At 51.5% G+C, this 16786-nt stretch overlaps 1 protein-coding gene across 3 annotated transcripts in view; it reads left to right on the top strand.

The window, feature by feature from the left end:
• The first annotated feature begins 3730 nt into the window (after window positions 1-3730).
• Window positions 3731-16786, top strand: part of MPRIP (myosin phosphatase Rho interacting protein) — a 90220-nt gene continuing 77164 nt past the window's right edge. For 2 of the 3 annotated variants that reach the window (XM_061143678.1, XM_061143679.1), the window contains exon 1: window positions 3749-3937. In XM_061143678.1, coding sequence (XP_060999661.1) covers window positions 3815-3937 — 123 coding nt within the window. In that variant the 5' untranslated portion in view covers window positions 3749-3814. Of the gene's footprint in view, window positions 3938-16786 lie in introns of all 3 variants that reach the window. The other variant, XM_061143680.1, reaches the window with a different exon arrangement.

Raw genomic sequence — 16786 nt, 5'->3', positions numbered from 1 at the left:
TATATATGTGTATGTGTGCATCTGCATGTATGCACGTGTGTATGTGTATATATGTGCACGTGTGTATGTGTGCACATGTGTATGTGTATATATATTCGTGTGTGTGCATGTGTATGTGCTTGTGTATGTGTGTATATGTAGTGCTTGTGTATGTATGTGTGCATATACGTGTTTGTGTGTATATGTGTCTACATGTATACGCATGTGTGTGTAATGCGTATGTATGTGTATGTATGTACGTGTGTGTGTGCATGTCCATGAGTCCTGCTCCCTTATAGGATGGTGTCGGGGCGCAGAGCAGGGAGATGCCCCTGTCTGCATGTGGAGCCCACGTGAAGAGCACTGCTTGCCTCGTCATTGCCCGCTTGAGCTTTACATCATCCATAGAGATGTCTGCAGTGGACAGATTCTGAGTGGACAGCCCAATGAGCATTCACGTGCAGTATTTGATGTGGTCCCAGGTGCTGTTCTAGGATCCCAGAAACAAGCCAAGGTGATAAGATGCCCTGTGTGCATGGGTATTATACTCTGGTGTGGGAGACACAACAGTGAGATGGGACAGTCAGTTTTCATCCGTTCACTTCGTAAGTGCCTACTCTGTGCCAGGCAGGGAAGCTCCGGGGAAATGGAGCAGGACTCCTGACCCAGCCCTGCTTGCATGGTGCCATGGTCTGGTCCTGTCTGGAGGACAGCACTTAGAAGGTTAAGTCTACCTGATTCCCTCTTGAATATTCCCGAATTCATTCTGATCGTCTACCCCTGACTCTGTCCTAGTTCAGGCCGTGACCTGGGCTGTGGCAGTAGTTTCCAATCAGTTGTGCTTCCAGTCTCTTCCTCTGCTTCATTCTCAGGCCAGCAGCCCTTCTTAAGTGTTCAGTCTAACAACATCACTTACTGGTTCCCAGCTGCCCAGGAAGCTCTGGGGTCGTTTGAAGCCTGTGTGCGTTTGAATCCTCTCTTAGAGGGTGTGTGTTGTGACCGCAGGCAAGTTCTTTAAATGCCCCGAGTCTCATGTGTGTTTTCTGTAAAATGGAGATAAAATGATGATAATAAACACCAACAACCCATCTCCCTGAAGAGGCCGGGCTGTAACCTGTGGTAACAGGTGTCTGTTCTGCGAGGGCTGAAGCTCTGTGAGCATGGTCTGCTCGCTCTTTCTGGATCACTCTTGAGTCTGCCCTACTTGTCTGGAATGCTCGCCCTCCGCCTCATCCTGGCTGGTTCTTACTCAGTTCATGTCTCAGCCCTAGCACTGCCTCCTCCAAGCAGCCCTCCCAGAAGCTGCACACACACAGCTCGGTCCCCTTGTCTGGACCCTCACAACAGCTCGGGTTGACTGTCTCTCTGCCCTCTGCTCTTATCTGTCTCTGCTTGCTCAGTGTGAGCTCCTCCCAGGCGACTTGAATCACACGTCATCTCCTGCCCAGCTGCAGACCCTTTCCATTCAAGGCAGGTGCCATATGTATGTGCCAACTAGAGCTGAACTTGCCAGGCATTTTCTATTTCACTTTTCTTTATTTTTTGGTCACTCCACGCAGCATGCAGGATCTTAGTTCCCAGTCCAGCAATTGAACCTGTGCCTCCTGAAGTGGAAGTGTGGAGTCTTAACCCCTGGACCATCAGCGAAGTCCCCCAAGCATTTTCTTAAGGGCAGGAGCCTTTGAGTCAGCCTTCAGGCATGGGTGAGACTTTAAAAATTATTTTAAGACAAGTTGTGAAGTGAAAGTTAGTCGCTCAGTCCTGTTCAACTCTGTGACCCCATGGACTGTAGCCCGCCAGGCTCCTCTGTCCATGGAATTCTCCAGGCAAGAATATTGGGGTGGGTAGCCATTCCCTTCTTTGGGGGATCTTCCCAACCCAGGGATACCACACAATACCAAATCCACAGAAACAAAAGGGCTCACAGTGAAAATTAAAAGTAGGTCACCTCTCACCACCCAGCTCTCTCCCCAGAGGCCACCATCGGTGTCAGTTTCTGAGGATTCTGTGCAATTCTCTCTGTCCCCTGCCACACACACATTTTTTTATTTTGCAAAAATGTAAACCAACAGAAACATTACAAGGATAGGACAATAAACACCCTTTGCCTCGATTCACCAATTAACATTTTGACACATTATGCTAAATATTTTATAAGGATTGTGTCATGTAATGCTCACAACAAGCACACAATCATGCCAGTTTTGTAGATGAGATAACTGAGGCAGCCAGCAGGTGAAGGCACTTGCCCAAGGTCAAGAGCTGGCCTTTCCCCTCAGGTGGCCACAGGACGTGGATCCACCTTTCTTCAGCTCCCTTTGGAGGGAAGTATTGTCTTACACTGACTTGAAATCCACCTCCCTGCGATGTTCACCGGATGCTCAGTGGAAAAGTACACAGCCCTGGAAGCATCTGCTGCTTCTAAAACCTTCCATTCCCTAAGCAACAGCTGCTGTCCCCACCACTAACACATGCTTCGGTGTCACCTCCTCTGTGAGGCGAGTTGGCTCACCCCCCTGTTCGAAAACTCCGATGATGAACTCCTGACTGCCAGCAGGATGACCTTTACCGGTCGGAGCTTGAAACCCGAGGTCCCGGCTGCCAGCCCCATCCCGTCAGGCTCCTTCCTCCCTTACCCCAGCCCCTCCCAACCTCTCACCTTCTGCTTGGATTTCCCCTCTTCCCTGAAGCCACCCCTGATCTCCCCGAGGAGCCCCCTCTCTGGGCTGCTGAGCCTTCTGCCTGCGCCCCCTTTACAGTCTTCGCCAAGTGGTCTTTTGGTTAGGAGGCAGGAGAGTGGACGACTGGAGTGAGAGTTGGCCCGCCTAGCACAGCGACCCCTCCCTCCTCCAGTGACTTCGGGCGTCGGAGCCTTAATTTCCTCCAGCACGTCATGGGGGCAGGAATGCCTGGCTCAGTAGCTGGCATCGCGTCAGCTCTCACTAATCTCCCGCAATAGAACTGACAGCTCTTCCAGGCTGACGCCTCTTAGTCACCCCTCGAAACCCTACCTCCCTCTCCTTAACTTCTCCGCTCCTTAGTGTCCGCCCACGTAAAATGTGGGTGGGGAGGCTGTGAGTCTCGCGCATATCAAGTACTTGGAACTGTAGGGATCCTTACTGACCGCCACGCGGGACCCGCGCCCAGTGGGTGTCAAACTAATCCTCTCCGCGTGGGCGCGCGACCGCGAGGTTGCAAGAGCTGTTTGCGGAGCCGGCCCGTAGGCCCCGCTCCTCTTCGCCCCTCCCACAGACCCCGCCCCGCCGGCAGGCCCCGCCCCCGCAGCTGTCAGGCCCGGCGGCCGCGCGCCCGTCCACCAAGCCTGAACGCCCCACCACTCCCCACCTTCCTCCGCCTACACAAGTTACCTTGCGCCAGGCCGCCTTCTGTCCCTCCCCCGACTCCCATTGGCTAGAGGGTTTCTTTGTTAGCCGGGAGGTGGAGCTGCCATTGGTCCAACGAGGCGCCGATCGCGCCGGGACGCGGGCCCGCCCCGCGCGCTGCCCCGCCCCGCGCGCTGCCCCGCCCCGCGCGCTGGCCCGTCGCCTCCTCGCGCGCGCCCGCCGCCCCGGAGTGCGCCCGGCGCTCCGCTTCCCTTCGCTACGGCCGCGGGCGCCTAGGGCTGCGCGGGCACCGAGCGCGGGGACCGGCGGGGCGGTGGGAGCGGGAGCGGGCGCGCGAGGCCGCGTCCATGGGCCCGGGGTCGGCAGGCGGCGGCGGCAGCGGCGCGGGCGGGCGACGAGGGCCGCGCGCTCTCTGAGGCTCTGGCCTGCGTGCGCGGCTGGAGGCGGCGGCCGGGGATGCGGCGGCGCCCGGCCTGAGCCCGCGCCCGGCCATGTCGGCGGCCAAGGAGAACCCGTGCAGGAAATTCCAGGCCAACATCTTCAACAAGAGCAAGTGTCAGAACTGCTTCAAGCCCCGCGAGTCGCATCTGCTCAACGACGAGGACCTGACGCAGGTGAGCGGGAGGCGCGGGAGGGGCGGACAAAGCGGCGCCCGCGGGACGAGCGGCGCCCTCCGCTCGCCGCCGGGTGACTCATGCGTTTCGGCGGCTCGGGGAGCCCGGCCGAGCGCGGGAACAAAGCGCGGGGCCGCTTGCGGCCGTCCGGCTCTGCGCCCCCCCATCTCTCGCCGGTGGCTCCGGGCGGGGGCGGCCTGGGTCCGGGTCTCGCTCCGGGCGCGACCCCGGGCCGCCGGCAGGAGGGGCTCGCGGCCTCCCCGCCCCCAGAGTCGTCGCTCCCGGCCGCGTCTCTCGTCCCCGGGGGGCTTCGCAGGCTTCGGCGGCGGAAACCCGCCCACAGCGCGGCGCCGGGCCGTCCCGCGTGCCCGGGCGGGGTTGCTGGGGCGGCCGGCCCCTCCGGAGCTGGGCTCTGCGGCCCGGCGCGAGCACTCCCGCTTCCCAGGCCGTCCTGCCCCCACGCGGCCTCTCCCCGGCCCCCGTCTCCTCGAGGTCTCCCTGGTCCCCCTGCGCGGGGCTGGGAGCTGACCTCGTCGCGGCCGCTTCTTCCACCGGCTCGCCGCTTTCGAGTGGCCGGGGCGGGCCGTTTCTCTCGCTGCGGAGTGGGTGGCCTGGCAGGGATGACGGCACGGGACCCGCCGCCGTCCTCAGCGGCCAGGAAAAGACTCCCGGTACCGACACCCCACACCCGGGGCCTCGGAGTCAGAGCGTCAGGACCTCAGGGCCCGTTTCCCGGTGGTCTCGGTGGTGGGTGGGCTTCTAAGGGACATGCCCTCCTCTCCACCGGACTCCTCGCCCGGGGAAGCAGTTACTGTGGCGATGAGGGTCCTGGACCAGGACTCAGGAGACCGAGCTTGTAGGCTTGCTGTCACTGGCAACTGTGTGACCTTGAACAAATCTGTTTGCTCGGTATAGTTTCATTTCCTTCTCCATAAATTGGGAGTAGCAATCCCTGGCTCTCTTCCCTCACTAGGCTGTTATGAAAAGCGAGGCGTGATATCTTAGTAAACTTTTTCCTTTTACAGTTAAAAAAAAAAAAAAAACAAACAAGAATCACCTGCAGGGGAAAAAAAAAAAAAAAAGAATCACCTGCAGAATAGTAAACTTGAATTTAGAAAGTTTCTGGTCTTGGCAAGGGTTATTCTGAGAGTTTTCTAGTTATTCCAGGCAGCTGCTTAAATTGGGTGTTTACACCTCAAAGGGCTTGATTTCTGATTCTTAAGCATAGTTGAACTGGAATGAAATCTGCATGTTTGAAATGTATCTGTTTAAAAAATGCTGATTATTAATTGGATTCTTGGGTGGATGTTGCAAATTTAAAAGTATCTTATTCTTGCAGTGTGTTCACAGTTGAACTGTAGGTTTTGAAATAGGCCTGGGCCCTCCCCGGCACAAGTGGAATGGTAGTTTCTGAAATGATTGGGTTATTTGTGCCTGGAGGGATTACACCAGGCTTCTACCTCCTGGGATCTTTCAGGAAGAAACTGCTCTTGAAAAGAGGAGGGAGACTCAGGGCTGTTACCAGCAGCCTTAGCTGCTGCTCCCTGCATCCGGCCCTCCACCCCCTCCTCCCCCCGCCCCCATCCTCATGGCTCCATTAGGAAACCTCAGCCAATCGGTTCGCATCAGTCTTCCCCAAGTCCTTGCTTCCTGTGCCCCTCCGGCCCGAGCTTATTTTAGACCGTCAAGGCTGGAAGATAGATCAGGGATCATCGAGGCTACCTCCTCTTTCAGGCGTTTATACTTTAGTTGTTCTCCTGTGCATTTCTCTGCATACATATGGACTCAAGTACAGTGAAAAAAACCTTTTTTAACCTAAACTGTGTGCATTTTTGCTCTGCCACCTAATTTTTTTTTTCCCTTGCCGTGATGTCTTGTAGCCATTTTCATGGTCATACATATCAGTATACCAAACTTGTTTCGCATTTTGTATCATCAGGGATGTACCATAGTTTAACCATTACCTTATTGCTGGGAAGCGAGGTTCTTTACTGGTTTTGTTATAGATAGTGAATGCTTCAATGAACAGCTTTCTAATTGCTTTTGGGTATGTGTGTGCGCATTTGCACACGCACAAGTGCAAGTATTTCTCTGGGGGCAGATCTGTAAAAATAGAATGACTGAATTGATATAAAGTGCATTAGATATATATATATATTTTTTTTTACAGATAATCATCAAATTGTCTTCTGGAAAAGACTATATCTTATCATTGCCACGACTGGGTATTTTCAAATGGTTTAGTTCTATAGTAATTTCCCAAGTTACAAGTGAGGTTAAGCCTCTTTTAATAATAATTGTTGGATATATTTTGTTTCTTTTGTGGATTTTCATATTATTTCCCCATATTTTTATCAGGTTAGTCCCCCCAACCCCTCATCCCATTGAGTTGTAGGAGTTTTCTGTATATATTCTAGGTCAGGAGTCCACAAACTTTCTGTAAAAGGTCAGATAGTAAATGTTTCAGCCTTGTGGGCCATAGACCTTTGTGGCTACTATGGAGCTTTGCCGCTGTACCACAAAAGCCACTGTGTGAAGCTGCTGTAGACAAGATGTAAACTATGGGGTATGGCTGTTTCCAGTAAAACTTTATTTACAAAAACAGGCAGTTGAGAGGATTGGCCTGGAGCCATGGTTTGCTGACTCCCACTCTAGATATTAATTTGGTACCCTGGGTCGTCCTGTGGCGTACGGGCTTCTACAGCACGCAGGCTCAGCACCTGTTATATACTGTGTTTAAGTGAATGTGTGGTTTTTTTCTCTCCTTACACATGTGTGTTAGTCGCTCAGTCGTGTCCGACTCTGTGACTCCGTGGACTGTATGTAGCCTGCCAGGCTCCTCTGTCCATGGAACTCTCCAGGCCGGAATACTGGAATGGGTTGCCGTATCTTTCTCCAGGGGATCTTCCCGAACAGGGATTGAACCGGGGTCTCCCACACTGCGGGCAGATTTTTTACCTTCTGAGCTGCCTGGGAAGCCTTTATATGGTAGTTTTAAATATGAATGCAGTTAAGTTTCCATGTTTTTTGTTTATAGTTTTAATCTCATGCTTATAAAAGTTTTATTTCCAATATAAAATAGCCTCTAATATTTTCTTTATTATAAGTAAGAAAATATTATTTTTATGCTTAACTTTGTTTCTGGTTTTCTTTTTGGCCACACTGTGTGGCTTGTGGGATCTTAGTTCTCTAACAGGGGATCGAATGAACCTGGGCCCTTGGCAGTGAAAGGAGCATAGTGTCCTAACCACTGGACCTCCAGAGAATTACCTATGCTTAGCTTTTTAACCCATTGGGTTTGTGTTGTAGGAAGATAATAATTCTGGCTAAAGGCAGAAGCTCTAATAGATGCTCTTGAAGAAGTCCAGGTAAATGTCTGTAAAGGTCTTCTCCAGGTCAGTGCTGACACTGGGAACAAGACATTGGCAGTCGATCAGAGGTGGGAATTGAGGAAACCTGATTGGGTAAAAGTACCTTTAACAGCAGTTGAGAATAGCAGATTTGGAGTAGATTTGGGGGAGTAGGGAATTCCTGAGTAAAAGAAGCGGTAAATTTGACTTCAAGGAGGTGGAGGTCCAATTTGATCCTTAGGTGGAATCACCTACTCAGGTAGTTGGTTAGAGGTGGAGGAGGGGTTGGGGCTCAGTGGGAATTCTGATGTCATAGGAGTGAATGGAGTTACTCACTAGGCTGTGTAGAGTGAAACGAGAGGGGGAGGGCTTGTTGGTCAGTGGGAGCAGCAGATCTGGAACTGAGGGGTCTTGGCTTCCAGGTCCTCATCCCAGCCTGGGTTCCTAGTGGGTATTGGCTGGATGTCTGCCTCTCCAACTGACTTGTGCACCCATTAAACATGGCTTTTTGTGAAAGAAATCGCCAAACTTCAGTTCTAGACCCTGGTCTAGCACTGTTTTGTTGGTGGGACCTTGGCTGGGTTGTCTCTCTCCAGGAGAAAAAGGAGGTTAGTCTTGATCTTTCCCAGCTCTTCAGTCCTCCTGTGTCTCCCCCCAGCCCCCAGTCTAATTCTGCCACTTGCTGTGCTCATACTCTGATGCTGGGGCTTCTGGGACATTGGGCTAGGAATCCAGGACATAGAGGTGGATAGACCAGGCCTTGCTCTCCTTGTGAATCATTTCATCAGTCATTTCATCATTTCTCTTTATTCTGTGACTTTCTTAGATGTTCCAGAGTATGGAACTTCTTTATTTGACTTAACACTTATCAGAAACAACGGAAAGATTTCATGCCCACCCATTTTAGAAGATTTGTGATTATTCAGATTGGTAGATAGTTTGGTAAAGGGTGTGCCAGAAGTCCCAGACCTTACAAATGACCAAACAAGCACATGAAAAATGGTTAATATCGTTAGTCATTAGGGAAGTGCAAATTGAAAGCACAGTGAAGTACCACTTCATACCCACCAGGATGGCTGTAGAAGAAAACCGGCAAGTGTTAAGTGTGGTGAAGATGTGGCGAAGTTGGAGCCCTTGTGCATTGTTCTGGGAGTGTAAAATGGTACAGTTGCTGTGGAAATCAGCTTGACAGTTCCTCAAAAGAATCAGCACGTGACTCAGTGATTCCATTCCTAGCATATATCCGAGAGAATTGGAAGCAGGTATTCAAACAAATAGTTTATGTCTGTGTTTCTAACAGCACTATTTACGATGGCTGAAAGTAGCACCAACCCAAATATTCATCAGTGGATGAACAGAGAAATTATTGTCTGTCCATACAATACAATATCATTCAGTTATAAAAAGGAATGAAGTAATGAGACATGCTACAACATGATTGACCCTCAAAAACTGATATTAAGTGAACGAGTCAGACACAAAAGGTCATATACTGTATGAATCCATTTATATGAAATGTCCAGAACAGGTAAATCTGTAGAAACACAAAGCAGATTAGTGGTTGCAAGGGTTCTGGTTAGAGGGGAACAGAGCGTACCTGCTGATGGGATCAAGGTTCTGTTTTGGAGTGATGAAATGTCTTAGAGATGCTGTTTGCCTAACACTATGAATGTACTAAATGCCACTGAACTGTTCTGTTGAAAGTGGTTAATTTTATGTGATGTGAATTTTGTCTCGATAAAAATCAAGAATCACACACACACACAAATCCTAAACCTGCCCTCTGCTTCTAGTGTCTCTGGAGTGAGTATCTGATTGTTTTGTTTCTAGAGTCTGGGGATTGGCAAATACTTTCTTAAAGGGCCAGAAAATATTTTCAGCTTTGTAGGCCCACAGGCAAAATTGAGGCACTTAGGTAGGTACTTATATAACCATTTGAAAATGTAAAAGCTATTCTTGGTCTTGGGACCTTAAGAGAAAGTAGCCGGTGGGCTAGATTTGGCCTCTGGAGTGAGCATATGTAGCTTTCCAACCCCCAACCCACTGCCACCCTGTGCCCCCTGCCCCTGCCTGGTTAGACCAGTCCTGTTCAGTAGAACCGTAATGCAAGCCAGATACGTAATTTAAAATTTTTTGGTTGCTACAAAGTAAAAAGAAATAGGTGAGATTAATTTTAATTATATTTAACCTAATGTATCTAAAACATTAATTACCGTTTCAACATGTAAAGATGCTGTTATATGCTCTTTTACCTTTACAGCACCTTTGGTCCAGACTAGCCTCATTCCAAGTGCTCAGTGGCCACGTGTGGCTGTTGTCTACAGTGATGAATGGGGCGGCTCTGGCTGCAGTGGCCTGGCCCACAGCTGGGTTCTTGAGACCCTCCGGGGAACTCCAGGGTAGGAAGGCTGTGCCTGTGGATTTTTTCTCCTCAGCTCGCATTCGGAGTCCTGGAGCTACAAAAAGAGTATCAGCTGGGTACTGATACTCTTATCTGCATCCCTTTATGGTGTGTTTTTGCCAGCTTCAGGGGGTTCTTTCTTTGAAAGTCACCTCTTTTTTGGTGACTCCTTTTACTATATTTGAGAGCTCTGGCCAGGCCAGGAGGAGAGCAGGGTGCTGGCTGGTCAGGGCTTAGCAGACACATCCTCTGGGGAGCGAGTGAGAGCCGAGGGTGGGTTGATGGGGGCACATGGAGGTGTGCTGCCTGCATCCCGCACCACCCTTTGTGTTTGCTCATCCAGTGCTCTGCAGCTGCATCCTAGTTGCTTTTCCCAGTGTTCTGGCCTGCTACTTGACCTTTCTTTCCGAGTTCTTGTTCCCTTGCCATGCAGAAGGGCTACAATGGAAGACCTGTGTTCTGTTCTTGGCACAGACGTTGCAGAGTGACCCAGAAAGGTCACCTATGTTTTTCTGGCCTCGGTTTCCCACCTCTAAAGCCATTGCCCACATTTTGTTCTCAGGAGCGGTCTAGTTCACTAACGGAATGGATGGAGAGTACTGACCAGGCCTGTGGAGGCTACCGAATCCCTTTGTGGTAATTAATATTCAGGAAAGGATGTCAAGGGCCTCTGCTGTGGGGAACGGCCTTTGTTTGGGCTCTCTTCAGATCATTGGCACCCTGATGCTATTTAGCTGAAATGAATTTGACTTGGAATACCCATCTTTAAGTTGTTACCAAGTTGCCATCTAGACTTGAAAGAAGAGAGAGCATTGAGCCAGGGAGGAAAGGCTAGAGGATATTGCACTTCTGTTGCCTCCATCCCTCTGCTGTGGGCGGCAGGTGGGACGCAGGGAGGAGTGGGGAGCACTGGGGACTGGTTTCGAAGCAGTTAATCTGAGAAAACAGGCTTCCTTTATCCTTGAAAACTTACTCTCTGAGCATCACTTTCCCATCTGAGACGACATGGTTGAACCAGGTTACTGGTTTTCAAACTTTAAATTGCAGAGCCTTTTACTCAAAGGAGTCTCATACAGAAATGTGTATGAAACAGAAAAAGTGACACGGTTCTGGGTGACATGCAGTTGGTGCTTGGCTGCTCAGCCGTTTGTTTCTGTTTCCCACGCATGGGCCCTCCAGTTGTTTCTGAGATATGAGGGGGCAGGTTTGAAGACTCTGCCTGAGATTTTGTGGTCCCTTTGATTTTAGCAGTGAGGGCTCTGTGAAATGGTCTGGGCTCTTTCACAGCTGCCCTGGGCTGGACCCCCAAATACCAGCTCCACTATTATTATGCTCTTACTTCCTTTGGGGGCAAGAGAGCCAGGGGCTTGGCATTTTGTCTCTGGAGACTGGACTAGACTCTTCCAAACCACTTGCTGGTTTCCTCAGGGTCATCCTAGTTCACATGAAACCATAGCCTGATTCTTGCCTGGAGCCTGTAACCCTTCTGGCTCCTTCCTCCCCTCACTCAGCTTGGTGTGTGTGCTATGCTGAGTGGTGTCCTGCCCCTGGACTTGGGGGCAGCTCGTAGTGAGGGTGAGTGGACAGGCCTGTGGAGTCCTCCTGAGCCTGAGTCGCCCTGGATCCAGGGGTTGTGTGTTCTGTGACCTCCTTCCACTGTCTGCAGGAGTGTCTGAGGAGGCGAGCAGGGCTGGGGACAGCGTGGCTACCTGTGGAGTAGGGATGTGGAGAACCGGTCAGGGTTGGTTAGATCAGCCTGAGGTCATTGAGCTGCCTAGGGATGGGCTATGTTCCACCTGGTTCCCTTGCCAGCCTATGTACGTCCAGAAGCCTGGCCTCCCTCCTCCTGGGAAGGCCACTGTGACTTGTTAACCTGTTACGGTTTCAATAGGAGGCCGAGGTCTGTGAACTAAGTTGAAGCTGTTTGACAGACTTCTAATTCCTACCCCAAGGAGAAGGGGCCTGAGGGGCTGGGTGATCCTCCCACCCTTAAGCAGGTGAAGGATTGTCCCCATTAGCAGATGGAGCCACTGAGACCCAGAAAGTTTCAGTCTAGGTCACAGGAAGGCCAGTGTGAAGTTTTCAGAGTTCTGTTTGTCTACTCTGTGTCTGAAAGCAAATGTTAACCTTTGCTGTCAGAGACAGGGCCTTGCCCTGACTTGGATTCCTTAGTTGGTGGGGGGCATGGGAAGGGCAGAGCATTTCGCAGGTTCTAACGTCTCAGCTTTGGGGTATTGCACGTCTCCTGGACAGGCTGCTGGCCTGTTGCAGTGACCACACCTTTGGTGAGCCTTGAACGGGAAGCACTGTTTTCCCCTGAGGGATTCTGAATCAGGAAATAGTTGTGTCCTTGATCTTCAGATCCTAAAGCTCTGATTGGAACCGGGAGACTTCATGTTCTCTCCCCTCCCAGTGTCCTGGTGCACAGCTCAAGGGGCCGGGCAGGGTAGCAGCTGCTGGGAGTCCCAGGTGAACCAGAGAAAGAGTCCAGGTCCCCCGGGTGCCACTCTGAGAGCCTCTCTACCTGAGCTGTTGGGTCTTCCGCTTGGGGACCGCTCTGACCTACAAATCTGACACAGTCCCGCTTTTAGTTCACACGTGCTCGGGTAAGGGAATGGGAGGGTTGAGGACGGGGGCTTTCAGCTCAGATTTGGGTCTTATGCTGCTTAAGCAACTTACTCAGAGTCTTAAGTGTCTGCATCCCTTCTCTGAAAATGGGGGCTGCAACAAGACCCACGTCTGTGTACCTGTGAGGATGGGGGTTGCAGGAAAGAGCAAGCCCCAGCTCTGTAAATGCCTCAGTGTGTGGTGGGCACGTGGTGACCCAGAGAGGGGACTTGCCTCTGTGATGAGATTCTGCAGCATGGCTATCCTCAAACTCTTTCTGTCTACCCGGTGCCCACACCACAGAAGCCCAGGCTGCCCCTCTCTTGTGAGCTGCTTGGCACCACTTAGCAGCTCCCCCACATCAGCCCCCAGGGATTGGAAGGACCACAGTCCGTTTGCTTGTGTGGGTTTGATTTTCAGAATGTGTTTAAGTATGAAGAGTGAGCCAATTTTAAGAATTTTTAGAGTATAAGAAGCGAAGAGGCAGGGCTACCCTGGTGGTCAGTGGCTAAGACTCTGTGCTTCCATTGCATGAGGCACAGGTTCCATCCCTTTAATCAAGGACCTAAGATCCCACATGCTGCACCGTGTGGCAAAAACAACAACAACAAAAAAACTGGAGAGGCCAGGTACGTTGGGCTAAGACCTACCACTGGAGGGTGTGGGCTGCTCCGGAGGCCAGCAGCTGGGGCAGCAGCCACCCCTGAGCACCTGCTGAGCCCAGAGAAACGCACGGCGCCCGTCCCAGGGAGGGCAGTTGTGTAGTCGGATGACAGTGGCAGGCCCCAATTTCAGAAGTCACTTTGCGTGGAAGTGTCTCTGTTGCCATCAGCAAGGTGGCAGAGGGTTAAGAGAAGCTGCTTATCCTGCAGGTGCCCCTGGGAGCAGTTGTCTAGGAGTCCAAGTTCTTGTGCACTGGGCCTGGGTGAAAGGGCCGGAGGAGCGTAGAGAGCAGCCTGGGCCTAGTACTGAGTTGGGCAGTGAGCAGGAGATTGGGCCAGGCTCTTGGGTCACCAGCTTCGATAACTTGCTGGCAAGTGGGTCCTCTGGCTTCCTCCCCCACTGCCCCACATCCTTTAGGGATCACACACTCCTTCAGGGGGTGGAGCCTTTTGCCAAGGGCACCCTTCTGTGGGGTATAAATGAGCAGGCGTGGCTCCTTGTGAGAGTTTGCAACCTAGCTTGTCAACAGGCAGGTGCCATCTCGGCAGACAGCCTGTTGCCTCTCATCCCCACGTCTCCCTTGCCTCCTGGAAACCTGTGAGCTTAGGGTTTCTTCCTGGGAATGGGGCCAGCGTACCGGCCACATAGCTGTCTCTGGTGTGGTTTTTTTTTTTTTTTCTGGTGTGGTTTTTTATACTTAGTTGGAGGAGTGCGTTGGGATGGATGTGCTTAGTTGGATGTGTGCTGGGATTATTTTCTGTGGCAGTGGTGGGATTCAGAGCTGACAGTAATTGCTGTGTGCCCAGCCACTGCTAACTCATTTACATTCACAGCAGCCTTATGAATTAGAGAGATAAGAAAACTGAGATGGAAAGAGGTCCTGGAACTTGGGCAGACAGTCTGACCTGGACCTTCCTCCCAGGGTTCCCAAATGAACCTGGGTGGGCTCAGGCCAGCCTTCTGGACCTTAGATCTCTGGCCCCTCATGTCTGGGAGCTGCCCTGCCAGAGTGTGTGTGCTGGGAAGGGTGGGGTGGAGGCGAGGCTTGGGCTGAACGTGTTACATTTCCTGTCTCTCTCTTACTTCCTTTCATCAGACTCTCCTGTCCTACCTGTCACTTTATAGGAAGCACTGCTTTTTGAGGGACAGGGTGTGACTTTTTCCTGCAAAACCATTGGCTCCGAAATTTGTCCCACGCATTCTCTAGCATTCCTCCCTTTGCCACAAATGGCGTCATGTTCCAAAAATCCCGTGGCCACGGGCTCCTAGTCAAGCCCAAACAGAGAAGGGTTTTTTTTTAAAGTGTTCCTTTCCCCTCTTGCTCCAACTGCTGCAGTCCAGGGAGGAGGCCTGGGCATGGACTGGACTTGCAGGGCATGTGTGTGGGCAGAGGGGTGAGCAGGCAGCTGAGCTGGGGAATGAGGGGTGGTGGCCAGCAGGCTGGCGGCTGCATGCCTTCCCATCTCGGGGCCTGGGATCCAGTGAGCTCTGTATGTGGGTTTTTTTTTTTGTGGTAAAATTCATGAAATCTAAAATTAATAATTTTAAAGGGTACAGTTCACTTGCATTTAGCACATTCACAATATGCTAAATTCACCAGCACTCTGTAATGTAAAACATCTCATCACGATATGCTGAAGTCACCAGCACTCTGTAATGTAAACATCTCATCACACCAAAAGAACATCCATTACTACTGAGCAGCTTTATCCCACTTCCAACCCCCCTCCTCAACAGCCACCAGTCTGCTTTCTGTCCCTACAGATTTACCTATTCTGGATATTTCATCAAAATGGAATTGTAGAAATTGTGACCTTTTGTCGGGCTTTTTGCACCGAGCGTGTTTTCAGAGTTCACGTGGTAACACGAAATCAGTGTGCACTGCTTGTTTCTGGATGAATATTGCATTCTATGGCATAGAACATTTTGTTTATGTCTGTCTGTAGAGGGACACGTGGGCTGTTCTGCCTCTGGCTTTTGTGAATCGTGCTGCTGTCAACACATATCTATCTGACTCCTCAGGTCTTCAGGGTGGAGATTGGCTTGTGGGGGTATTCCTGGGTCCCATGGAGATCTGCTGTGAACTGCGCTGGGAAGCACCTAGTCAGGCCAGACCTCAGCACTGTGGACAGTGGGCTGCAGGGGCAGAGATGGCATGGGCAGGTGGAGGAGTCCAGGATGAGGACCTGGAGGGGCTGTGCCTGTGTATAGGAGCAGCCAAGGCCATTCCCCTGCCCCAACCTCCATTCCCTCCTGAAGATCCTGTTGAGCAGGAGCTAAGCTGGGGCTTCAGTGTCCTGGGGTAGGGGGCCGTGGGAGCTGAAGGCCAGGCGATGCAGGGAGACACTGGTGCACCCTTGAATGGTGAGGTGTGGGGAAGCTGCTGGGAGCCAATAGCCAAGGGGCTTGGGGTCAGTTAGACAGCTGTTGTTTCTTCTTTGATCTCTCCTAAAGGATTTTTAACAACGGTCACCAAAAGGGGAAACAACTCCAGTGTCAGCAGTAAACAAATGTGGTCCGTCCACACAGCGGAATATTACTTGGCCATGAAAAGGAGTGAGACAAGCACCCACTACAGCACAGCTGAGCTTAGAAAGCGTACTCTCCGTGAGAGAAGTCAGGCACAAAAGACCATGTGTTACTGATTCCAATCGTGTGAAAAGTCCCTATTGGGCAACTTTGTAAAGACATAAAGCAGGTTAGTGGCTGCTGGGGACCCTGGGGGAGAGTGTGCGGGAATGACAGCTAAAGTGCACAGGGCTTCTTTTCTGGGGTGACGAAGCTGTTTTAGACTTGATGGTGGTGATGGATGCAATACAAACCTGAATTTGTATTGAATTTTGCCTGTTGTACAACAGAGGAGTTGTATGGTATGTGAATTATGCCTCAAAAAAGTAAGTTGTTACAAAAATAACCCAAAGCCATTATTACCCCATCTCAGTTTTGGTTTCTGCTTGTTGTTTGGTTGATAAGTCGTGTCCGACTCTTTTGCGACCCCATGGACTATAGCCTGCCAGGCTCCTTTGCCCATGGGATTTTTCCAGGCAAGAAGACTGGAGTGGGAAGCCATTCCCTTCTCCAGGGAATCTTCCCAACCCAGGGATCAAACCCACATCTCCTGCTTGGCAGGCGTGGTTTTTACTAGGGAAGAGCCACCAGGGAAGCCCAACCCAAACCATTATTTGACATCTTTGTTTCCTGTATTTCTGTTGGTTTTGGCTTGGCATTTGCTGCCCGTGTGTAGCTAACACTGCAGATTCCACCTCCGTCCTCTGCTCCATCCTAGTTACCCCAGGTCCCCAGGAGCGTGCTGGACTGCCGTGGCATTGACCTCGCCCTGTCGCACTCACGTGTGCACGTCTGCACACACAGCTTGGGGCTCAGCCGTGGTCAGGTGTGTGGCAGCAGTGTGGATGTGTTCTGTGCTGAGAGCAGTTGGTGTTCGGGTGATTATTTCATCAAGTATTGATTGTCTTTGGCTCCGTCCAGTGCTGCTTCTGATTTGGCTGAAGGGTGGGACTGTCAGAGGGTTCTTGGGCTTAGAGCTCTGGAGGAGGGCCCCAAAGGCTCCAGCCGCATGGCCGATTGGGATGTGCCCTCCCCTCTGGGAGCCCCGCTCTGTAACATGCTCCCAGGGAGGGGGTGGCACTATGTGTGAGGCTCTGCTGCTTCTGGGGGGAGCGTGGGGCTCCTCACATGCCAGCTGGCCTCCCTGACCTCCATCTCTGCCGTTGGCCTGTGCTTGCTCCTTATGGAGGTCTCTTCCACATCCTTCCTCTCTGCTCCCTGCTGCTGAGGTCCTTACCCTTAGCTCCACGTTTTGTGTCT

The sequence above is a fragment of the Dama dama genome, chromosome 5, assembly GCF_033118175.1.
Source record: "Dama dama isolate Ldn47 chromosome 5, ASM3311817v1, whole genome shotgun sequence".
Taxonomy (NCBI): Eukaryota; Metazoa; Chordata; class Mammalia; order Artiodactyla; family Cervidae; genus Dama; species Dama dama.
Note: the sequence above shows the minus strand (reverse complement) of the source record. Positions and strands in the feature narration are given on the sequence as shown.